We start from the raw sequence: 21165 nt of genomic DNA, 5'->3' as shown, positions 1-21165 counted from the left end.
AGTTTGCTGCATATTTCAGAGATAAAACATTAGGCTGGGTGCCAGTCAAGCAAGACCTGATGAGAATTTTGATGCTATGTGACCTAGCCTACCACGCAAAGGCATTATGGAGTTACTTTCCCTGTTTGAAACATGCTCAGGAAAGTGATATCACAACTTAAACCTTCGACCTGCCTTCCCGATCCTATCACCACCACCTTCAGAACAGCTTTAAAATTGCATATTTGAAGAATTGCAAGCTATTGTTAAGCACTCCCTGCTCACAGGCACTTCCCCACTGCACTAAAAACTGCTATGGTGAAAATCCTGCTGAAGAAAAGTAAAATTTATTATTCAGCTCTTAGCAAGTGTCGGCCAATCTCCAAACTTCCATTCTTAAGCTAAATTATGGAGAAATTGGTTTTCAAACAGCCAAATGTATTTTTTTTTTTTTTTAAGTTTTAAATTGTGCCCACCACAGCACAGCCTTAGTTAAAGTTGTAAATGACCTTATAGCCAACAGATGCCAAACAGCTCTCTGTCCTCCTTCTCTTAGATTTAACCTCTAGTGACACCCCAACCCGTGAACGGGACCGTTGTCATCATCTGACACTAATTAGCATAACGCAACGGATATAAATATCCCTAGAAAATATTCCTATTCATGAAAATCACAAATGAAATATATTGAGACACAGCTTAGCCTTTTGTTAATCACCCAGTCATCTCAGATTTTCAAAATATGCATTACAGCCAAAGCTAGACAAGCATGTGTAAGTTTATCGATAGCTAAGCATAGCATTTTGTCCAGCTAGCAGCAGGTAACTTGGTCACGGAAAACAGAAAAGCAATCAAATTAAATTGTTTACCTTTGATGAGCTTCGGATGTTTTCCCTCACGAGACTCCCAGTTAGATAGCAAATGTTCCTTTTTTCCAAAAATAGTATTTTTGTAGGCGAAATAGCTCCATTTGTTCACGTTTGGCTAAGAAAACACCCGGAAATTGCAGTCACAAAAACGGCCAAAAATATTCAAAATTAGCTCCATAATATCGACAGAAACATGGCAAACGTTTATAATCAATCCTCAAGGTGTTTTTCAAATATCTATTCGATAATATATCCATCAGGACAATTAGTTTTTCAGTAGGACCGATTGGAGTAATGGCTACCTCTGTATTTTATGCGAGAGTCACCCTGGGAGCCATCAGGTGACCACTTGCGCAATGTAGCCACTTACGGTTATTCTTCAACATAAATGCGTAAAACTACATCACAATGCTGTAGACACCTTGGGGAATACGGAGAAAGAGTAATCTGGTTGATAGCCCATTCACTGCTCAATAGGGACTCATTGGAACGCAGCGCTTTCAAAACAGGAGGCACTTCCGGATTGATTTTTCTCAGGCTTTCGCCTGTAACATCAATATTTTTACAGTTTTGGAAACTTTAGAGTGTTTTCTATCCTAAGCTGTCAATTATGTGCATATTCTAGCATCTTGTCCTGCTAAAATATCCCGTTTAAAACGGGAACGTTTTTTCCCAAAAATGAAAATACTGCCCCCTTGTCTTAAAAGGTATTAACACTGTTGACCATTATGTCCTTCTGGACAGGCTGGAGAGGTGGGTTGACTTCTCCAGTCCAGCTCTAAATTGGTTTAGGACCCATTTAACCAGTCAAGAGTTTTCCACCATTTAGTGTACATGACTCAGAAAATACATAACACATCGCGTTCCACATGGTTCAGTAGGTTACCCATTGGCAACATTATCAGAAAGCACAGCATTGATTTTCACTGCTACGCAGATTATACACAACTTTGCATTTGTGTCACCAGAGGATTTTAGTTCCACAATTAAGACTATTAGTGATTTAAATACTTGAATGGCTCACAACTTCCTCCAGCGAAATCAAGACAAGACCAAGGTACTTATTATTGGAGCCAAAGGACAGAGAAAGAATCTTCACACAGGAATGTGAACAAAATAGCCATTTAGCACCTGAGGAACATTGCCACAGTGCGGCCGTTTCTATCTCAGGCTGAAAGACTCATCCATGCTTTTATTACAAGCAGGCTTGACTACTGTAATGCTCTTGTGTCTGGTCTACCGAAGAAAGCCATTGGTCAACTGCAAAACATACAGAATGCTGCAGCACGGATAATGACTTTGACCAGACCACACACATTACACCGTTTTTAAAGTCTCTGTACTGGCTGCCTGTGAGTTTTAGAATTGATTTTAATATTTTGTATTTAAAGCAATCCACGATTGTACACCCCGATAGATGTGTATTTATTAGGGATTAGCAGCTACTCTTCCTGGGGTGCAAACACATTAAGGCACTTACATTACATATAAAACAGCCTAACAAATTTGGTCAGATTAACAGTACCAGTCAAATTGACACACCTACTCTTTATATCCTACATTGTAGAATAATAGTGAAGACGTCACAACTATGATAAAGTGTTACATCAAACTAGATATTTTACATTTCTTCAAAGCAGCCACCCTTCGCCTAGACAGCTTTCTCTCAAGCAGCTTCACCTGGAATGCTTTTCCAAAAGTCTTGAAGGAGTTCCCACATATGCTGAGCACTTGTTGCCTGCTTTTACTTCAATCTACGGTCCAGCTCATCTCATACCATCTCAATTGGGTTTGAGGTCAAGTGATTGTGGAGGCCAGGTCATCTGATGCAGCACTCCATCACTCTCCTTCTTGGTCAAATAGCCCTTACACAGGCTGGAGGTGTGTTGGGTCATTGTCCTGTTGAAAAACAAAACGATAGTGGGACTAAGTGCAAATCAGATGGGATGGCGTATCGCTGCGGAATGCTGTGGTAGCCATGCTGGTTAAGTGTACCTTGAATTCTAAATAAATCAGAGACAGTGTCACCAGCAAAGCTCCCCCACAACATCACACCTCCTCCCCCATGATGGGAACCACACATGCAGAGATCATCCATTCACCTACTCTGCGTCTCAAAGACATGGCGGTTAGAATCAAAAATCTTACATTTGGACTCAGACCAAATGACAGATTTCTATCGGTTTAATGTTCATTGCTCCTCTTTCTTAGCCCAAGCAAGTCTCTAATCATTGGTGTCCTTTAGCAGTGGTTTCTTTGCAGCAATTTGACCATGAAGGCCTGATTCACCAGCCTCCTCTGAACAGTTGATGTTGAGATGTGTGTTACTGTGAAGCATTTATTTGGGCTGCAATTTCTGAGGCTGGTAACTAATAAACGTATCCTCTGCAGCAGAGGTAACTCTGGGTCTTCCTTTCCTGTGGCGGTCCTCATGAGAGCCATCATAGCGCTTGATGGGTTTTGCGACTGCACTTGAAGAAACTTTCAAAGTTGTTGAAATGTTCCGTATTCACACTGACCTTCATGTCTTAAAGTAATGGACTGTCGTTTCTCTTTGCTTATATTTTATCAAATAGGGCCATTTCTGCATACAACCGCTACCTTGTCACAAAGGATTGGCTCAAATGCATTAAGGAAAGAAATTTCACAAAATGTACTTTTAACCTTGCACACCTGTTGATTGAAATGCATTCCTCATGAAGCTGGTTGAGAGAATGCCAAGAGTGCGCAAAGCTGTTAAAGGCTAGGGTGACTACTTTGAAGAATCTCAAATTATATTGATTTGATTAACACATTTTTGGTTACTACATGATTCCAGGTGTGTTATTTCATAGTTGATGTCTTCACTATTATTCTACAAATGTAGAAAATAGTAAAAATAAAGAAAAACCCTGGAATGAGTATGTCTGTCCAAAGTTGTGACAGGTACTGTACATGGATGTGTAGTGTCAGCATGTATTCCTGGCATGTCATTCCTAAATATATAATTAAGGTAGTTGGCAATATCAGTGGAGTGTGTGATGAATGAGCCATCTGATTCAATGAATGGAGCAAAGTTTGCGTTTTTTCCCCAAAATGTCATTTAAAAAGGTGCTCTAAAGCTTGTTGCTATCATTCTTTAAAGGATTTATTTTGGTTTCATAGTATAGTCATTTGATTTCTTTTTAACACAGTCATTTTCTTAATGGGTGCGTGGTTAGTCATTGGAATATACAATTTTATAAATGTGTCAAGTGCAGCATCTGGTTGTTCCTCATTACACACCACAGACCAGCAAATATGTTTTACATGATCAACATAAGAATCACTACAAAACATGTCAGACATTGTGTACATTGTGCTTCTGAGTTGTGTACCCAGTTTGTCCTGCAGATCCTCTGGCATTTTAACTATCCCAAAGCCTAGGACCAAGAAGCATGGAGGCGCAAGCCTTACTAAGCCCCCAGCCTCTGGAAAAGTCTCCCAGAGAAGCTGAGGGGGGCAAACTGGACATATTTAAATGAAGATCTTAAAACTCCTTTTTAGCTTTTGAAAAGCTTGTCTTTTCCTGATGTCAGCCTTTATTCATTCAGTCATCCAGGGCTCATCTAACGTTGTTGTTTTGTTATTGGCATGCATACGTCAAGTGCAGTCCGAATGCAGGAGTCGAACGTCTCCACCTTTGCATCGATGCTATCCACACCGCATATGGCAGACCAGTCAGTACTGAAACTACATCATGCAAAGGCCTCCTTTCTGTTCTGGGTTACCAGACGTCCTTTTTTCCTCTGCACCTCGCTTCTCCCTCCTGATGTGGTGTTTGGGGAGAACAGCAGACACTTGTGATCACTGGATCCAAGAGGAGCAAGTACAGTGAGGGGGTTGTAGACATATTTGTAATGATCAGATCTAGGATGGAGTCCACTCTGGTCTCGTCTTTGACCACTTGTTTCATGTCTGGTGGGGAGTTTGTCAGCATCTTGATGGGTAAATTAAAGTCTCCACACAGGATGAGACCCATTTGGGGACAGGACATCCTGATCACATCAAGTGTTGATGAGATAATCCAGTGTTCTGATATAGTGTTTTCTTACTTGCCCGTGGTGGATTGCAGAGTACTCCCACTACCAGAGCTGAAACTGAGCATTTAGGACAGAGCTGAAGAAACACACTCAAATTCCTCTTTCTCCATGTCAGTTCTTCTCTCTGCCTGCATTCTGTGGTTCACACCTCTTTCTCTCGGTCAGTTCTTCTCTCTGCCTGCATTCTGTGGTTCACACCTCTTTCTCTAGGTCAGTTCTCTCTGCCTGCATACTGTGGTTCACACCTCTTTCTCTCGGTCAGTTCTCTCTGCCTGCATACTGTGGTTCACACCTCTTTCTCTCGGTCAGTTCTCTCTGCCTGCATACTGTGGTTCACACCTCTTTCTCTAGGTCAGTTCTCTCTGCCTGCATACTGTGGTTCACACCCTTTCTCTAGGTCAGTTCTCTCTGCCTGCATACTGTGGTTCACACCTCTTTCTCTCGGTCAGTTCTCTCTGCCTGCATACTGTGGTTCACACCTCTTTCTCTCGGTCAGTTCTCTCTGCCTGCATACTGTGGTTCACACCTCTTTCTCTAGGTCAGTTCTCTCTGCCTGCATACTGTGTTTCACACCTCTTTCTCTAGGTCAGTTCTCTCTGCCTGCATACTGTGGTTCACACCTCTTTCTCTAGGTCAGTTCTTCTCTCTGCCTGCATACTGTGGTTCACACCTCTTTCTCTCGGTCAGTTCTCTCTGCCTGCATACTGTGGTTCACACCTCTTTCTCTAGGTCAGTTCTCTCTGCCTGCATACTGTGGTTCACACCTCTGTCTATAGGTCAGTTCTCTCTGCCTGCATACTGTGGTTCACACCTCTTTCTCTAGGTCAGTTCTTCTCTCGGCCTGCATACTGTGGTTCACACCTCTTTCTCTAGGTCAGTTCTCTCTGCCTGCATACTGTGGTTCACACCTCTTTCTCTAGGTCAGTTCTCTCTGCCTGCATACTGTGGTTCACACCTCTTTCTCTAGGTCAGTTCTCTCTGCCTGCATACGGTGGTTCACACCTCTTTCTCTAGGTCAGTTCTCTCTGCCTGTATACTGTGGTTCACACCTCTTTCTCTAGGTCAGTTCTTCTCTCTGCCTGCATACTGTGGTTCACACCTCTTTCTCTAGGTCAGTTCTCTCTGCCTGCATACTGTGGTTCACACCTCTTTCTATAGGTCAGTTCTCTCTGCCTGCTTACTGTGTTTCACACCTCTTTCTCTAGGTCAGTTCGCTCAGCCTGCATACTGTGGTTGACACCTCTTTCTCTAGGTCAGTTCTCTCTGCCTGCATACTGTGGTTCACACCTCTTTCTCTAGGTCAGTTCTCTCTGCCTGCATACTGTGGTTCACACCCTTTCTCTAGGTCAGTTCTCTCTGCCTGCATACTGTGGTTCACACCTCTTTCTCTAGGTCAGTTCTCTCTGCCTGCATACTGTGGTTCACACCTCTTTCTCTCGGTCAGTTCTCTCTGCCTGCATACTGTGGTTCACACCTCTTTCTCTAGGTCAGTTCTCTCTGCCTGCATACTGTGGTTCACACCCTTTCTCTAGGTCAGTTCTCTCTGCCTGCATACTGTGGTTCACACCTCTTTCTCTAGGTCAGTTCTTCTCTCAGCCTGCATACTGTGGTTGACACCTCTTTCTCTAGGTCAGTTCTCTCTGCCTGCATACTGTGGTTCACACCTCTTTCTCTAGGTCAGTTCTCTCTGCCTGCATACTGTGGTTCACACCTCTTTCTCTCGGTCAGTTCTCTCTGCCTGCATACTGTGGTTCACACCTCTTTCTCTCGGTCAGTTCTCTCTGCCTGCATACTGTGGTTCACACCTCTTTCTCTAGGTCAGTTCTCTCTGCCTGCATACTGTGGTTCACACCCTTTCTCTAGGTCAGTTCTCTCTGCCTGCATACTGTGGTTCACACCTCTTTCTCTAGGTCAGTTCTCTCTGCCTGCATACTGTGGTTCACATACATAGTCACACGTGCTCCTCTGATCCCCTCTGGACCTGTCAATTCTGAACAGATAACAATCTTGTAGGAAAAGATATTGATCAGGGATATTTTTGTGGGCCCAAGTTGTCTGCATTTCTGAATGTCTGCATTTTCTGATGGAAAAAGGAGTTCAAATTCATCCACTTTGTTTATCAATGATCTTGAATAACAAACAAGCACAGTGTCAGTCCGGGGCATTTCTGGACGTATTTGTGAGATCACATTGCGAGTCTCTGGGGCATTTCTGGACGTATTTGTGAGATCACATTGCGAGTCTCTGGGGCATTTCTGGACGTATTTGTGAGATCACATTGCGAATCTCTGGGGCATTTCTGGACGTATTTGTGAGATCACATTGCGAGTCTCTGGGGCATTTCTGGACGTATTTGTGACATTACATAATTCCGTTAGAACTCTGTATTCACGTGAGAGATTGTGTTTTTGATGTATTTTAGGTCTGTTACCTTCTATTGTCAGTCATTTCCTCTGTCTGCTCATACCAGCTGTAATCCCTCTCACCCGGCTTCTTGCCGAATTATCCCGAAGGTGCAGTGCCAGTGAAGGTGCATGTTGTTTGTATATCCATAGAAAATGTGAGTATTGAGTATTCCACAACATTTGTACAATTCATTGGTATCAAAGCCATGAAGTATGCAGTGTGACTAAAAAAACATTTCAAATATGAGGTGGACATCGATCCCTCACACACCAGCAGCATACCACCCTGCATACCACTGCTGGCTTGCTTCTGAAGCTAAGCAGGTTTGGTCCTGGTCAGTCTCTGGATGGGAGACCAGATGCTGCTGGAAGTGGTGTTGGAGGGCCAGTAGGAGGCACTCTTTCTTCTGGTCTAAAAAAATATCCCAATGCCCCTACACTGCCCTGTGTAGGGTGCAGTCTTTCAGATGGGACGTTAAACGGGTGTCCTGACTCTCTGAGGTCATTAAAGATCCCATGGCACTTATTGTAAGAGTAGGGGTGTTAACCCCGGTGTCCTGGCTAAATTCCCAATCTGGACCTCAAACCGTCACGGTCACCTAATCATCCCCCGTTTACAATTGGCTCATTCATCCCCCTGTAACTATTCCCCAGGTCGTTGCTGCAAATGAGAATGTGTTCTCAGTCAGCTTACCTGGTAAAATAACAGATAAATCAAATAAACTTTCTGCATGATTGGCAATAGCATACTTATTTTCCACCATAATTTGCAAATAAATTCATTAAAAATCCTCCAATGTGAATTTCTGGATTTTTCTCATTTTGTCTGTCATAGTTGAAGTGTACCTATGATGAAAATCATAGGCCTCATCTTTTTAAGTGATAGAACTTGCACAATTGGTGGCTGACTAAATACTTTTTTGCCCCACTATATATTTTTGAGTCTACATTTCTTCCACATCCTACCTGATCCACTCAGAACTGAACGGCTTGGCAGTATAGGGTCTAAGGGTCGGTTTTGAAAAGACTGAACTGAGTTGCTCACCTCTTTTCACAGGAGGCAGTCTCGATGTCCATGCTCTGAGATCTGGACAGACTCTGGGTCTCCAGGCTGTTGGAGGGAGAGCTGGAGAGGGAGCTCACACCCTCGCTGCTCTGACTGCGGTACGCCACACCTGAGACAGGAACGACAGGAGAAAAAAACTAATAAGCAAGGGCAACAGAATGAGATTATTTTTTTTCAAATGGCACCCAATTGCCTGTATAATATAGGCCGTGGTCAAAAGTGGCACACTACAGTGCATTCAGAGCTCTTCACTTTTTCCAATTTGATACATTACAGCCATGTTATATTTATATATATATAACACACAATGACAAAGCAAAAACAGGTTTAGAAATGTCAGCAAATGTATTAAATAAATAAAATGGACTTATTACATTTACATTAGCATTCAGACCCTTCACTCAGTCCTTTGTTGCCTTTGGCAGGGATTACAGCCTCGAGTCTTCTTGGGTGTGACCCTACAACCTTGGCACACCTGTATTTGGGGAGTTTTTCCCCATTCTTCTCTGCAGATCCTCTCAAGCTCTGTCAGGTTGGATGGGGAGTGTCGCTTCACAGCTATATTCAGGTCTCTCCAGAGATGTTAGATCGGGTTCAAGTCCGGGCTCTGGCTGGGCGACTCAAGGACATTCAGAGACTTGTCCTTAAGCCACTCCAGCATTGTCTTGGCAGTGTGCTTAGGGTCGTTGTCCTGTTGGAAGGCGAACTTTTGCCCCAGTCGGAGGTCCTAAGCGCAGTGGAGCAGGTTTTCATCAAGGATATCGCTGTACTTTCTGCTGTTCACCTTTCCCTCGATCCTGACTAGTCTCCCAGTTGCTGCCGCTGAAAAAAAAATCTCCACAGCAAAATACCGCCACCACCATGCTTCACCGTAGGGATGGAGCCAGGTTTCTTCCAGATGTGATGCTTTGCATTCAGGCCAAAGAGTTCAATCTTGGTTTCATCAGACAAGAACGTCTTGTCATGGTCTGAGAATCATTAAGGTACCTTTTGTCAAGCTGTCTGTCATGTGCCTTTTACTGGGGAGTGGCTTCTGTCTGGCTACTCTACCATAAAGGCCTGATTGGTGGAGTGGGGGTTGTCCTTCTGGAAGGTTCTCCCATCTCCACCGACAAATTCTTGAGCTCAGTCAGAGTGGCCATCGGGTTCTTGGTCACCTCCCTGACCAAAGACAGCTTTTAGAAAGAGTCTGGTGGTTCTAAACTTCTTCCATTTAAGAATGGAGGCCACGGTGTCTCGGAGCTCTACGGACAAGTCCTTCGACCTCACGGCTTGGTTTTTGCTCTAAAAGCACTGTCAAGTGTGGGATCTTATATAAACAGGTGTGTGCCTTTCCATATCATGTCCAATCAATTGTTAACTGTCCAAAATGTGCTAAATGCTATGCAGTTGTGCATTTGGGTTGCTGATTTAGAAACTAGTTAGCTATCTAGCAAAGTGGCTAGCTTCGTCCAAACCAAGTTTTGCTTGGTAACAGCAGAGAATCCCCTCCTGGATTAAGAGCCTTGATGTCTAATGTTTGCTTTATGTAAGCAGCAAACTGAGTAGCATTTTTTGTGATACTAGTATACCTATGAGCTGGGATGTCTGTCCTGCAAATACTTTAGGTCAGATTCTATAAAATGTTTGCAATGCACTCATTAGCATTCTCTATGGCACATATGTCAGAGTCAAGGCCCGCGGGCCACATCCGGCCCGCGAGAAGGTTTTTTACGGCCCCTGGGATGATCTTGATTTATTATTAGAACCGGCCCGCAGACCGCAGCAAGCCGGCAGCCCGCAGATCTTTTACACGCACCAATACTACATTTCCCACAATGCAACGGTGACGCACCGAGCAGTAGGCTGCTTCATTTCAATATTTATTGGCACAGCAGTCGTCAGCATCACAGTAAAATTAACTTTCAGATACCCATCAAAAATGGCTTCGTGAGGAGATTTGTCTGTTCTTGGACAGCAAAGGGAAAGACACAACACAACTCCGAGACGAAATGTTTCTGTGTGAAATGGCTTTTCTGTGTGACATTACGAGTCATCTGAATGCAATGAACTTGCAGCTGCAGGGTCGGGATCATGCCTTCACTGTACTGTACATATCAGAGATGACATTTAAAACCAAACTGACTCTGTGGGAGACGCAGATGCGGAAAGAAAATTTGAGCCACTTTCCCAGCTGCCAGACCATGAAAGAGAAGCTCTCTACCAGTGCGTTCCCGAGCGCACAGTTGGCTGATAAAATAGGTATGCTTGCCGCTGACTTTCGACGCCGATTTGCTGACTTTGAAGCACAAAAAAGCAGGTTGGAACTGCTCGGTAACCCATTTGCTGTTGACGTGGAAAGCTCACCACCAAACCTCCAAATGGAGTTGATTGACCTCCAATGCAATGATGCACTGAGGGCAAAATATGCGGCAGTGGGTGCTGCGGAGTTCGCCCGTTTCCTCCCCGACACAATGCCCCAGCTGCGCATCCAGGCTGCTCAAACGTTGTCTATGTTTGGCAGCACATACCTGTGTGAACAACTTTTTTCTTTGATGAACCTGAACAAAACATCACACAGAAGTCGACTTACTGCTGAACACCTCCACTCAATTCTGAGGATTTCCTCAGCTCAGAGCCTTACCCCGAACATTGATGAACTTGTGGAAAAGATGGGACACCACCAAGTATCACCCTCAACCAAGTGAACATTACTGTGCAATCACATATTTAGAGTTTTTACTCAGTTCAAGTTTAAAAGTTAAAGTTTAATATTTGTTTTCACTGCATGTTACTTCTCCTTAAACAAAGTGTTGTTTTTGATTAATAGATTTTTGCACTTTATTTTATTGTATTTCAATCCAATTATATTTAAAAAATATTTCAGTTGAGTGGATGATAGAAAATTGCTATTATTGTTTTTTTCTTTGAAGTAAATTTAGCCCACTTTTGCTAAAATAGAAAATATAGGCTACTGATGGTGCCTTGAATACCGGTTTCTTTCATTTAATGTTCATGTTATGGGGATTTTTATATAAAGGAAATTTGTCTTTTGTGTCTGTTGAAAATTAAAGATTACTGACAGAGCCATAAGAAAATATTGCTTTATTTATCTGATCATATTGGAATATATTTGTTAGGTTTTCAGTAGGTTCAATTAGGTTCACTAGACTATATGCGTCATTTAAAAATTTTTCAATGAACATTCGAACAGTCCGGCCCTCGGCTTGTAGCTAAATTTTTTATTTGGCCCTCCGTCCATTTGACTTTGACACCCCTGCTCTATGGGATACCGCCCATGCCTAGCCTACAGTCAAGTTAACAGGTAGCTAGGTAACATGACTGAACAACGTTTGTTATCAAACCAATCATTAGCAAACCGGGATTATTATTATTTATTTTATTTTTTAAGTAATGAGTAATGTTTAAGCTGTTTTTGCTGTAAAGCTGCAAGCCTTTGCTCCATTTCTCCCCTTGTCTACTCAGACTGGTTATAACAGGCGATGGATACAATGTATCAACTTTGCTCGCTCTGCTCCAATGTAACAAATATAACAATAGAAGGCTCATCAGGGTCTGCATACCTGCCGCCAGTATGCCGCCAGCTGGTTGACTACAGCCGCCACATGTGATATGCGCATGAAATTGAAGTGGATATTATTGGACCGGCACATTCAAGAGACTCGTGGCTGTTGCTTCAATTCAACTGAATTTATAAACGAAACTGACTAGGGCAGTTTGGTAGGGCAGAAAGAAAACAAAATGGATAGTATCATATGAAACGGTCCAACGGTGTTCTAAAATGTTGGTATTAAAAGTATCATAATGTTTTGGTACCGTGATATTACTGTGGTGCCGGTATAACGTGCAACACTCGTGGAAAGTACACATTTGGTAAATAAGCTCAATACAACACAGCTAAGAAGTGAAGTATTTTGTCCGAAGTGGTGCTTTTTACTAGCCAGTGACGTCTGTGAACTTGACCTATTCTCCTAATTATGACTGACAACAAAAACACAGGCATTCTCTGCATGTAGAAGGCTGAGGCTGAAACATCCATACAGGGCAAATAAAGGAATTTTATTGAAGTTTAGCCTCATGTGTGCTGTCCATTTAATTCCCTATTTAGCATACACCAATGCCTTTGGGGCGGCAGGGTAACCTAGTGGTTAGAGCGTTGGACTAGTAACCGGAAGGTTGCGAGTTCAAACACCCGAGCTGACATCTGTCGTTCTGCCCAGGCAGTTAACCCACTGTTCCCAGGCCGTCATTGAAAATAAGAATTTGTTCTTAACTGACTTGCCTGGTTAATTAAAGGTAAAATAAAAATAAAATTATACCAAGAAATAGCAGTCTGACAAAACTTGCTTGGCTTCCATAGTAGGAGACTGTGTGAAAGCTAGCAAAATAACGCACTATAGAAATTCAGCCAAAAGTGTAGTCGTCTTTAAAAGGGATAGCGCTGTCCTGGCAATTAAGCCCTTTTTTCTACTTCCCCAGAGTCAGATGAACTCATGGATAACATGCAGTTTGAAGCAACTTGAGTGCAATGACTAAGTCCATGGGAACAGCTAGATAGACAGCTAGATAGTTAACAATGACTCATGAACCGACCTTCAACTTCCTTCAAGCTACATGCAGAGACAAACAAATGGTATCCATGGGTGCATGACAAGTGTTTCTGGGGTTATCCCTAAGATCTGGTAAACGGCACAAGTCCTCCCTCTACACAAAGGCGGCGATCCTTCCGGCTTGAATAACTACTGTCCAATTTACAAGCAATCTTGCCTTGCCAAAATGTTTAGAAATGTAGAAATTTAACTCATACAATTCTAACCGCTTCAGCAGCTACACTTGTCTTGGATGTAATACATTGTTTAGACCATAAAGAACATTGTGCTGCCTTATTTATTGACCTGTTGAAGGAGTTTGACACAGTTGGTCTTGTCTGAAATGGGCCTAGATCAGGCATCTTGCAATTGGTTCAAGAACTAACGGACAGCTTCCTCAATATTATGAAAGGTGTGCCGCTGGGATCGATTTTAGCCCGAGGACATACGCATTTGCACATTAAAAGGTGACCAAATTGAGCAATATCCCATTATTAATACCTGGGTATTCTGATTTACGATAAGCTCTTTTAAAGCACACTGAACGGAGGGTGGGGGGGGGGGCAGAATTAAGATAAATCCTGTTTCATTAAATGAAACCAACCTCACTTTGAAAAGTAGAAGGAAGATTGTTCAAGCAACACTTCTCCCAGCACTTCATTATGGTGATATAATCCACATACATGCGGCAGCCTCCGTTTTAAAACTTTCAGACTCAATCTATTACTCAGCATTGCGTTTTATCACTGGGGACAATTTTCATACACATCACTGCATTTTATCTAGTTCTATTGGCTTGGAGTCTCTGACTAACAGAAGGGCCCAGCATTGATACTTTTTGGCATATAAAGCAGTTCTTTGCAGACCCCCTCTCTGGACTGGCTGGTTCTGGCGGTCCCACAGGTCTCCACTGAGCTGGGGGAAAATGCTTTTAGTTTTCATTCCTCCAGCTCGTGGAATAGCCTTCAGGCCACCTTGAAGCTGAACTTGCTGGTCCCAATTGGACAGTTTAGATTAATTTTGAGGGATGTTTTTTTTCACCTTTATTTAACCAGGTAGGCTAGTTGAGAACAAGTTCTCATTTGCAACTGCGACCTGGCCAAGATTAAGCATAGCAGTGTGAACAGACAACAGACTAACACATGGAGTAAACAATAAACAAGTCAATAACACAGTAGAAAAAAAGGAGTCTATATACATTGTGTGCAAAAGGCATGAGGAGGTAGGCAAATAATTACAATTTTGCAGATTAACACTGGAGTGATAAATGATCAGATGGTCATGTACAGGTAGAGATATTGGTGTGCAAAAGAGCAGAAAAGTAAATAAATAAAAACAGCATGGGGATGAGGTAGGTAAAATTGGGTGGGCTATTTACCGATAAGACTATGTACAGCTGCAGCGATCGGTTAGCTGCTCAGATAGCAGATGTTTGAAGTTGGTGAGGGAGATAAAAGTCTCCAACTTCAGCGATTTTTGCAATTCGTTCCAGTCACAGGCAGCAGAGAACTGGAACAAAAGGCGGCCAAATGAGATGTTGGCTTTAGGGGTGATCAGTGAGATACACCTGCTGGAGCGCGTGCTACGGGTGGGTGTTGCCATCGTGACCAGTGAACTGAGATAAGGCGGAGCTTTACCTAGCATGGACTTGTAGATGACCTGGAACTAGTGGGTCTGGCGACGAATATGTAGCGAGGGCCAGCCGACTAGAGCATACAGGTCGCAGTGGTGGGTGGTATAAGGTGCTTTAGTGACAAAACGGATGGCACTGTGATAAACTGCATCCAGTTTGCTGAGTAGAGTGTTGGAAGCTATTTTGTAGATGACGTCGCCGAAGTTGAGGATTGGTAGGATGGTCAGTTTTACTAGGGTAAGTTTGGCGGCGTGAGTGAAGGAGGCTTTGTTGCGGAAAAGAAAGCCGACTCTAGATTTGATTTTCGATTGGAGATGTTTGATATGAGTCTGGAAGGAGAGTTTACAGTCTAGCCAGACACCTAGGTACTTATAGATGTCCACATATTCAAGGTCGAAACCGTCCAGGGTGGTGATGTAATAGTCTGCTTTGAGTCATCTTTTGTATTTATTGTATTGATGTTGAATTGTGTGTTCATAGAGAGCTCCCTTGAGAATGAGACCCTGGTCTCAATGGTGACCCCTCTTCTAAATAAAAGTTCAATAATAAAAAAAAATATTGGACTCTGGGTAAGTAGAAAAAGGGCATAATTGCCAAAATCTCACACTATCCCTTTAAACATAATCTGTCTAAGATGTGCTCATACCTGAGGCGCACATAGGAGAGGTGGCAGAGGTGATACTCTGGACATTGAGTCCCAGTGCGTGTGAGGCAGCTGGTGGAAAGGGCTGGGGTGTGGCCCCTGAGGTCCCAGGAAGGGGCCCAGGGGGGGTCTCTCTCTGTGGGGATGTCAGGGGAGTGCTGGGCTGGGATGTTTGTCCTCCTGCCAGTCTTGCCAATCTCCTCCTGCGGATCTGCAATGAACAGAAGAAAATTTGACTGAATCATCATTACTAGCTACCGGTATAACAGACCAAATATCAGAGACACTCAGGGATTCTTTTAGAAACAATAATGATTAAATCAGTGTGATACATATTTAGTATAAATAAAACATGTTGATTAAATCACGGGTAACGTTACAGTATTAATACTAACGAATAGCTAGCTGGATAGGGAATTGTAATATTGACGTTTTTAGATCGTACATAACTATCTAGCCAGCTAGATTGAAATGAATACGGTTTATGCTTATCTTCACTGACGTTACCATTACAGCAAACAAGAACGTATAGCTAACTGGCTATAACACCGGCTATCAGGTGAAACGGTCATATAAATCTAGCCACCACTGATATTGACGATAACATTTATTTTGGTATTGTTGGTCTACAACATCTGTTGGAAGAATAAAATGGCATCTAGCTAGTTACAGAACTAGTTAGATACCTAATCGGCACGCAGCTAAACTGGCTTGATTGGGTTGCACATGGTGGCCTTCTAGCTAGAAAACATATTAACTAACACAGATTGGGTGTGCTAACTAGCTAAATATCCAGTATTACGATAGTATGTCCCATTAATAGACGTCTAGGTATCCAAACCCGTATTGTTGTTAGCTAACAATTACATCTGCGGCGTAACGTTACAGACTCAGCTAGTTATCCAAGCTAATATCAGCTAGTTAGCGAACGTTAGGTTTGAAAAGATAACATGGACTTGCACAGATAATCACGATCACAAGCAGTAACTTTAGTTGACACATATTGGATCAAATTAATTGTAGTTTTACCAACATTTAGACGTTACCTTACCTCGTCGGCACTCAACTCCATCGTTTTTCCTTTACTTTCAGGTAGCTTTAGCTTACCTATTGTGCCAGCCAACTAGCTAGCTTTCTGTTTAATATACACAAATGTACATAGTCTAACAAATAGCAGTTTGTATTGATTGTCATAAATTTAAAGGGGAAAGACAGAGTTTCCTACAAAATGTGTGTTATATATTCAAATTCTGCGGAGAATGAAACAAACATAAAAGTATTATTAATCAAAACACGAAGGTGGCCATTTTTATCAGATGTCACGTGACTGGGGACAGAGAGGAAGGGGCCAAGCAAGAGGGTGTACTCCGCCCGAAAGCTGTACACTAAAATAAGACCACGAAGTGAGGATTCAATTAGTTTTTTTACTTCACATTTTCTACGTGAGGCACTGAGGCTTATTTGACCGAATAGAAGTTTCGTAATGTTTAGGTTGTTATGAATGCACTGATATAAGTGGACGCACGTGGCATTTCGGCAACATAAAAAAACGACTTTGTATCGGAGTTGTGCCTGTTCTTCACTGTGAGAATCCGCCCGCTCATTGGCAAGAACGGTCCAACCTGATCTCGCCTACTCCCGCTTGTCAATATAATAAATCATATTTGGTCACACTGAATTGTGAAAACTGTAATTATGGGGGTTGAATTATATTTTGCAAATTGTATTTGGGCGACTGGTAGCCTAGAGGTTAGAGAGGCGGGTCAGTGTTCCGGGTCGCCGGTTCAAATGCCTACGGCGCTTCAGTTCTCCCCTACAATTGCTCCATGTGCGCCCTTGCGTCAACCTCTCTGTAAGGCATATGTATTTCTTTTCGGAGGGGATGGGACAAAGCACAACACAAGTTTCCATTTGTGTACGTTGGAAAATAAAGTAACTTCCTCTAATCTTGAAATCCTGCCCTGTTTTGGGATTCAAACAAAGTGGGACAGAGGCATACAGGCTGTGCGTGCCCCTCATCATCTACAAACTAACATACTATATAATTACTGGTAATTAACGCAGGCCTTGTATTGCCAAATCTAAGGGGATTGTGAATGAGCTGTTAGTTAACTGGTGCAACTCATCACCTTTCACTTCAAAAATGTATGTTTTTGTTGTATGTTGTCCCTGTCCAAATAAACTAAATAAATGACTGCTGCTAATACAACAACCAGTCCTGGCAGTCCACTTTCACTACCATATTCTCATCCATCCTGGTCATGGTCAGTGGAACAGGGGTTTGAGACAAAGGTGATAACCCACACCAGTCTGCTACAAGAGCACTGACCACCTGCAGGAAGAACATTTTCAGAGGATGCATACACTCAAATGTCTACACTCAAACATAAACCCTGTTTATACCTGGTGCTGACATGGGTCTTTTTTCCTGATCTTGTCTACATTCTGATTGGGCCCCCGTTTCCAGATTTCCTAGTCCCTTCCTTTATGCAAATTACATCACAGTTATTCTTTCAAAATAATATACATTTATTGTAAGGTAGATTAATTTATACCTGGTGCTCCAAAACCCATTTGTCCTGATCTTGTCCACATTCTGATTGTGCCCACATTTTCAGAAATGCGTCTACACGTGGTATTAAAATGTGTCTCATATCCATCCACTGTGTCCGCATTGTGAGCAGATTTCCTGGTCCCTCCCTGTATGCAAAATATTAAACAGCGATTCTTTCAAAATAAGACTTATTTATTTTAAGACAAATATTGATGACATAATTCAAGAATAGGCAACTCCAGTCCTCAGGGGCCTGATTAGTGTCATACTTTTCCCCCAGTCCCAGTAACACTCCTGACTCCAATAATCAACTAATCATGATCTTCAGTTTAGAACGCAATTAGTTTAACCAGCTGTGTTTGCTAGGGATGGGTAAAAGAGTGTCAGCACCCCAGCCTCCAAGGACTGGAGTTTCCCATCCCTGCCATAAGTCACCGTCTACACACAATGCGAGTCTGACAACCTCCCGAGGTGGGCAGGATGATCTGATCACAATCAGATCAAAATGTGTATTTTGACTGTCTACACCTGTCTAAAAATGTGGGCACAATCAGAATGTGGATAAGATCAGGACAAAGGATACAAATTAGAATCAGATATAAACAGGGCTATAGACACCAACACCTTTGGCTGCTGCTATTCAACACTATTGATCATAGGCTCCACATAAACTCATGCTCACAATGCAGTGAAAATAGTGAGTATCTTCAGTGCATTATAAAAATACATATTTTAGACATCAAAGATTTTGACCTCACATGCATTTTAGGTGCTGAATAAAAGGTATTTTTAGGTACTGAATGAAAGTTAAATAATATGCATTTTTCTGTCATTAATTCTATGGCCAAATTTCAACTGCTATATATTCTAAATTACGTTAATTGGATAGAAAAGTGAACTGAAAATTACAACAAAATATGTATTATTGCTTCCAGTTAGCAAAACAACTTTTCTAAAGCTTTAAAACTGGCAGCAATTATGTTAAAATTAATACAACATTTAGAGGACACCAACAGACCACTTCGAATTCAACAACATTCTGAGTAAAGGATACAGATTTTTTTTTCTATTTGACTGTGTTATGTTGTTGTGTTTATCTAACTTAGTTGAATGCACTGACTGTAAGTCACTCTCGATAAGAGCGCCTGCTGAATTAACAAAATGTAAATGTTGAAAAATACACACTTGCCAAGCATGCTGGGTATTATGCTAATGAACTCTGCCCCAAACAAGTACACATTTGGTGGGTGCGCACCAGATCCAAACTAATCATAGGTGTGAACATCACAGTACAGTATGGCACAGTACAGTAGAGCACAGTATAACAGTACAATAGAGTACAATATGGTACGTTATGGTATGGTACAGGACAGGACAGTAGAGTTTTATTCAGTAGAGTACAGTAAGTACATTCCAGTACAGTATGGTACAGTACAGTACATTGCCTTTAATTCATTAAAGTAGAGTACAGTAAAGTACAGTACAGTAGTGTAAAGTATAGTTTAATTCAGTAGAGTACGGTATAGTATGGTACAGTAGAGTTTAATTCAGTAGAGTCGAGTACAATAGAGTACACAGTACAATAGAGTAAAGTAGGGTACAATACAGTACTCTACTCTACTCTACTGTATTGTACTGGTACTCTACTGTACTATACCCTACTTTTCCTTACGGTACTGTAATGTAGTCTGATGTGCTCTACTGTAGTATACTGTGCTGTACTGTGCTGTACTGTGCTGTCCAAACTCGTGAAACATAGATGTCAATGACCAAATCCGGTCTGGACCAAATCTGAAACAACTATAGATGTCTATGTCTGGGCTAAATCAAAGCCGATCCAATTATAGACATCTTTGCATTGTCTAAATCAAGTCCGGTCCGGACCAAATCTGAACGTCTGTGATTGTGCCAAATATAGGCTGGTCCGGACCAAAGAAAATGTCTCTGGACGTCTATGATTGGTTCAGATCTGGTCCGGACCAAAGAAAAACATCCCAAAGACTTTGCCTGACGTCAAATGCTTAGTGGGGTATGATTTATGGAGAGTCAAAACTAATTGACAGTGATCAATTTTCACATTTGTATTTTATTTTTCGTAATGCAAAAAATCATACTCCATATTATATAGACGATTTGTTGAATTTTATTAACAAGTTAGAACTGATTTTTGCAGCAAGACAAATGACTTCGGGCAAATCAAATCCAGTTGTGTATACGCTAGATCCACACAATGCCTCGTGGCACCCCCATGTTGCCTCATGGTAAGACACAGGACAGAGGACAAAAAAGAACACAATAGGATTTCGAGGAGTCCAGGTGTACCGGTAACACTGCAGCAGTCCACTTCAGCTATTGACTGATATCTGCTGAGATTTCCTAAACCTGTAAAATGTGGAATTTCATTTACTCAAACATCCAAATTATTTACAATTTTTAATTCAGGTGAGAATTCTCCTCTTCATGTCAACCAAGCTCTGCAGTGTTTGTCTCTTCACAGTATTTACTGTACACAATTTGATAACAGTAATCCAATGGTACCTTCTAATGGTAGTAAAATATAACGTTTTTCATTTGGAAAATTTTATTTACTTAACTATTGACAATACCCTTATGTTTATGAGCACACGTAACAAAACAATACATGTAACTAGGCAAGTCAGTTAAGAACAAATTCTTATTTACAATGACGGCCAAACCCTCCCCTAACCCGGACGATGCTGGGCCAATTGTGCACCGCCCTATGGGACTCCCAATCACGGCCAGTTGTGATACAGCCTGGGATCAAACCAGGGTCTGTAGTGATGCCTCTAGCACTTAATTTCAGTGCCTTAGACCACTGTGCCACTCGAGAACCTTCACTGGAAAATAAAGAGTCAAGTCATATTATCCCAGACAACTAACAGCTTTTGGACCTGGATTTATTTACCCATGCTTAGGGTTCAGAGTGGCAGTAAACACAATTGGTGTACATCATGGAGCATCTTATCTTCTTCTCAAGAGAAACAAATCTCAGGGCTCTATTCAATCCACATCACGGAAGTTCAGCTCTACCGGGTGATTTACATTTAAAGGCAATTTTCCCATTTCAGGTGAGACCGCATGCCCGCTAAATGCTGCATACTTCAGCTTAATCAGGAATTACCTTTACGTTTCTAGCGCGGAACCTGTAACAGTTTAGCTTTACAGATTTAATAGAGCCTTTACTATTTAGTATTTTATTAGGATCCCCATTAGCTACTGCTAAAGCAGCTTAAAGTGCATCCTTCACACATTAGCTTATACTCAGCCTTGTCTCAGGATAGTAAGTTGGTGGTTGAAGATATCCCTCTAGTGGTGTGGGGGCTGTGCTTTGGCAAAGTGGTTGGG

General features: G+C 42.1%; 1 protein-coding gene across 6 annotated transcripts in view; it reads right to left on the bottom strand.

The window, feature by feature from the left end:
* LOC135527413 (ubiquitin conjugation factor E4 B-like) overlaps nt 1–16572 on the bottom strand; it is an 84608-nt gene extending 68036 nt beyond the window's left edge. For 4 of the 6 annotated variants that reach the window (XM_064955948.1, XM_064955950.1, XM_064955949.1 and 1 more), the window contains exons 1-3: nt 16297–16572; nt 15249–15456; nt 8360–8489 (exon numbers count right to left, since the gene is read on the bottom strand). In XM_064955948.1, coding sequence (XP_064812020.1) covers nt 8360–8489; nt 15249–15456; nt 16297–16317 — 359 coding nt within the window. In that variant the 5' untranslated portion in view covers nt 16318–16572. Of the gene's footprint in view, nt 1–2528; nt 2617–8359; nt 8490–15248; nt 15457–16296 lie in introns of those variants that run through there. The other 2 variants (XM_064955953.1, XM_064955952.1) reach the window with 2 other exon arrangements.
* Nucleotides 16573–21165: the final 4593 nt, after the last annotated feature.

The sequence above is a fragment of the Oncorhynchus masou genome, chromosome 33 (genome assembly GCF_036934945.1).
Source record: "Oncorhynchus masou masou isolate Uvic2021 chromosome 33, UVic_Omas_1.1, whole genome shotgun sequence".
Classification (NCBI taxonomy): domain Eukaryota; kingdom Metazoa; phylum Chordata; class Actinopteri; order Salmoniformes; family Salmonidae; genus Oncorhynchus; species Oncorhynchus masou.
The sequence above is the reverse complement of the archived record's forward strand: the minus strand, read 5'-3'. Positions and strand labels throughout refer to the sequence as shown.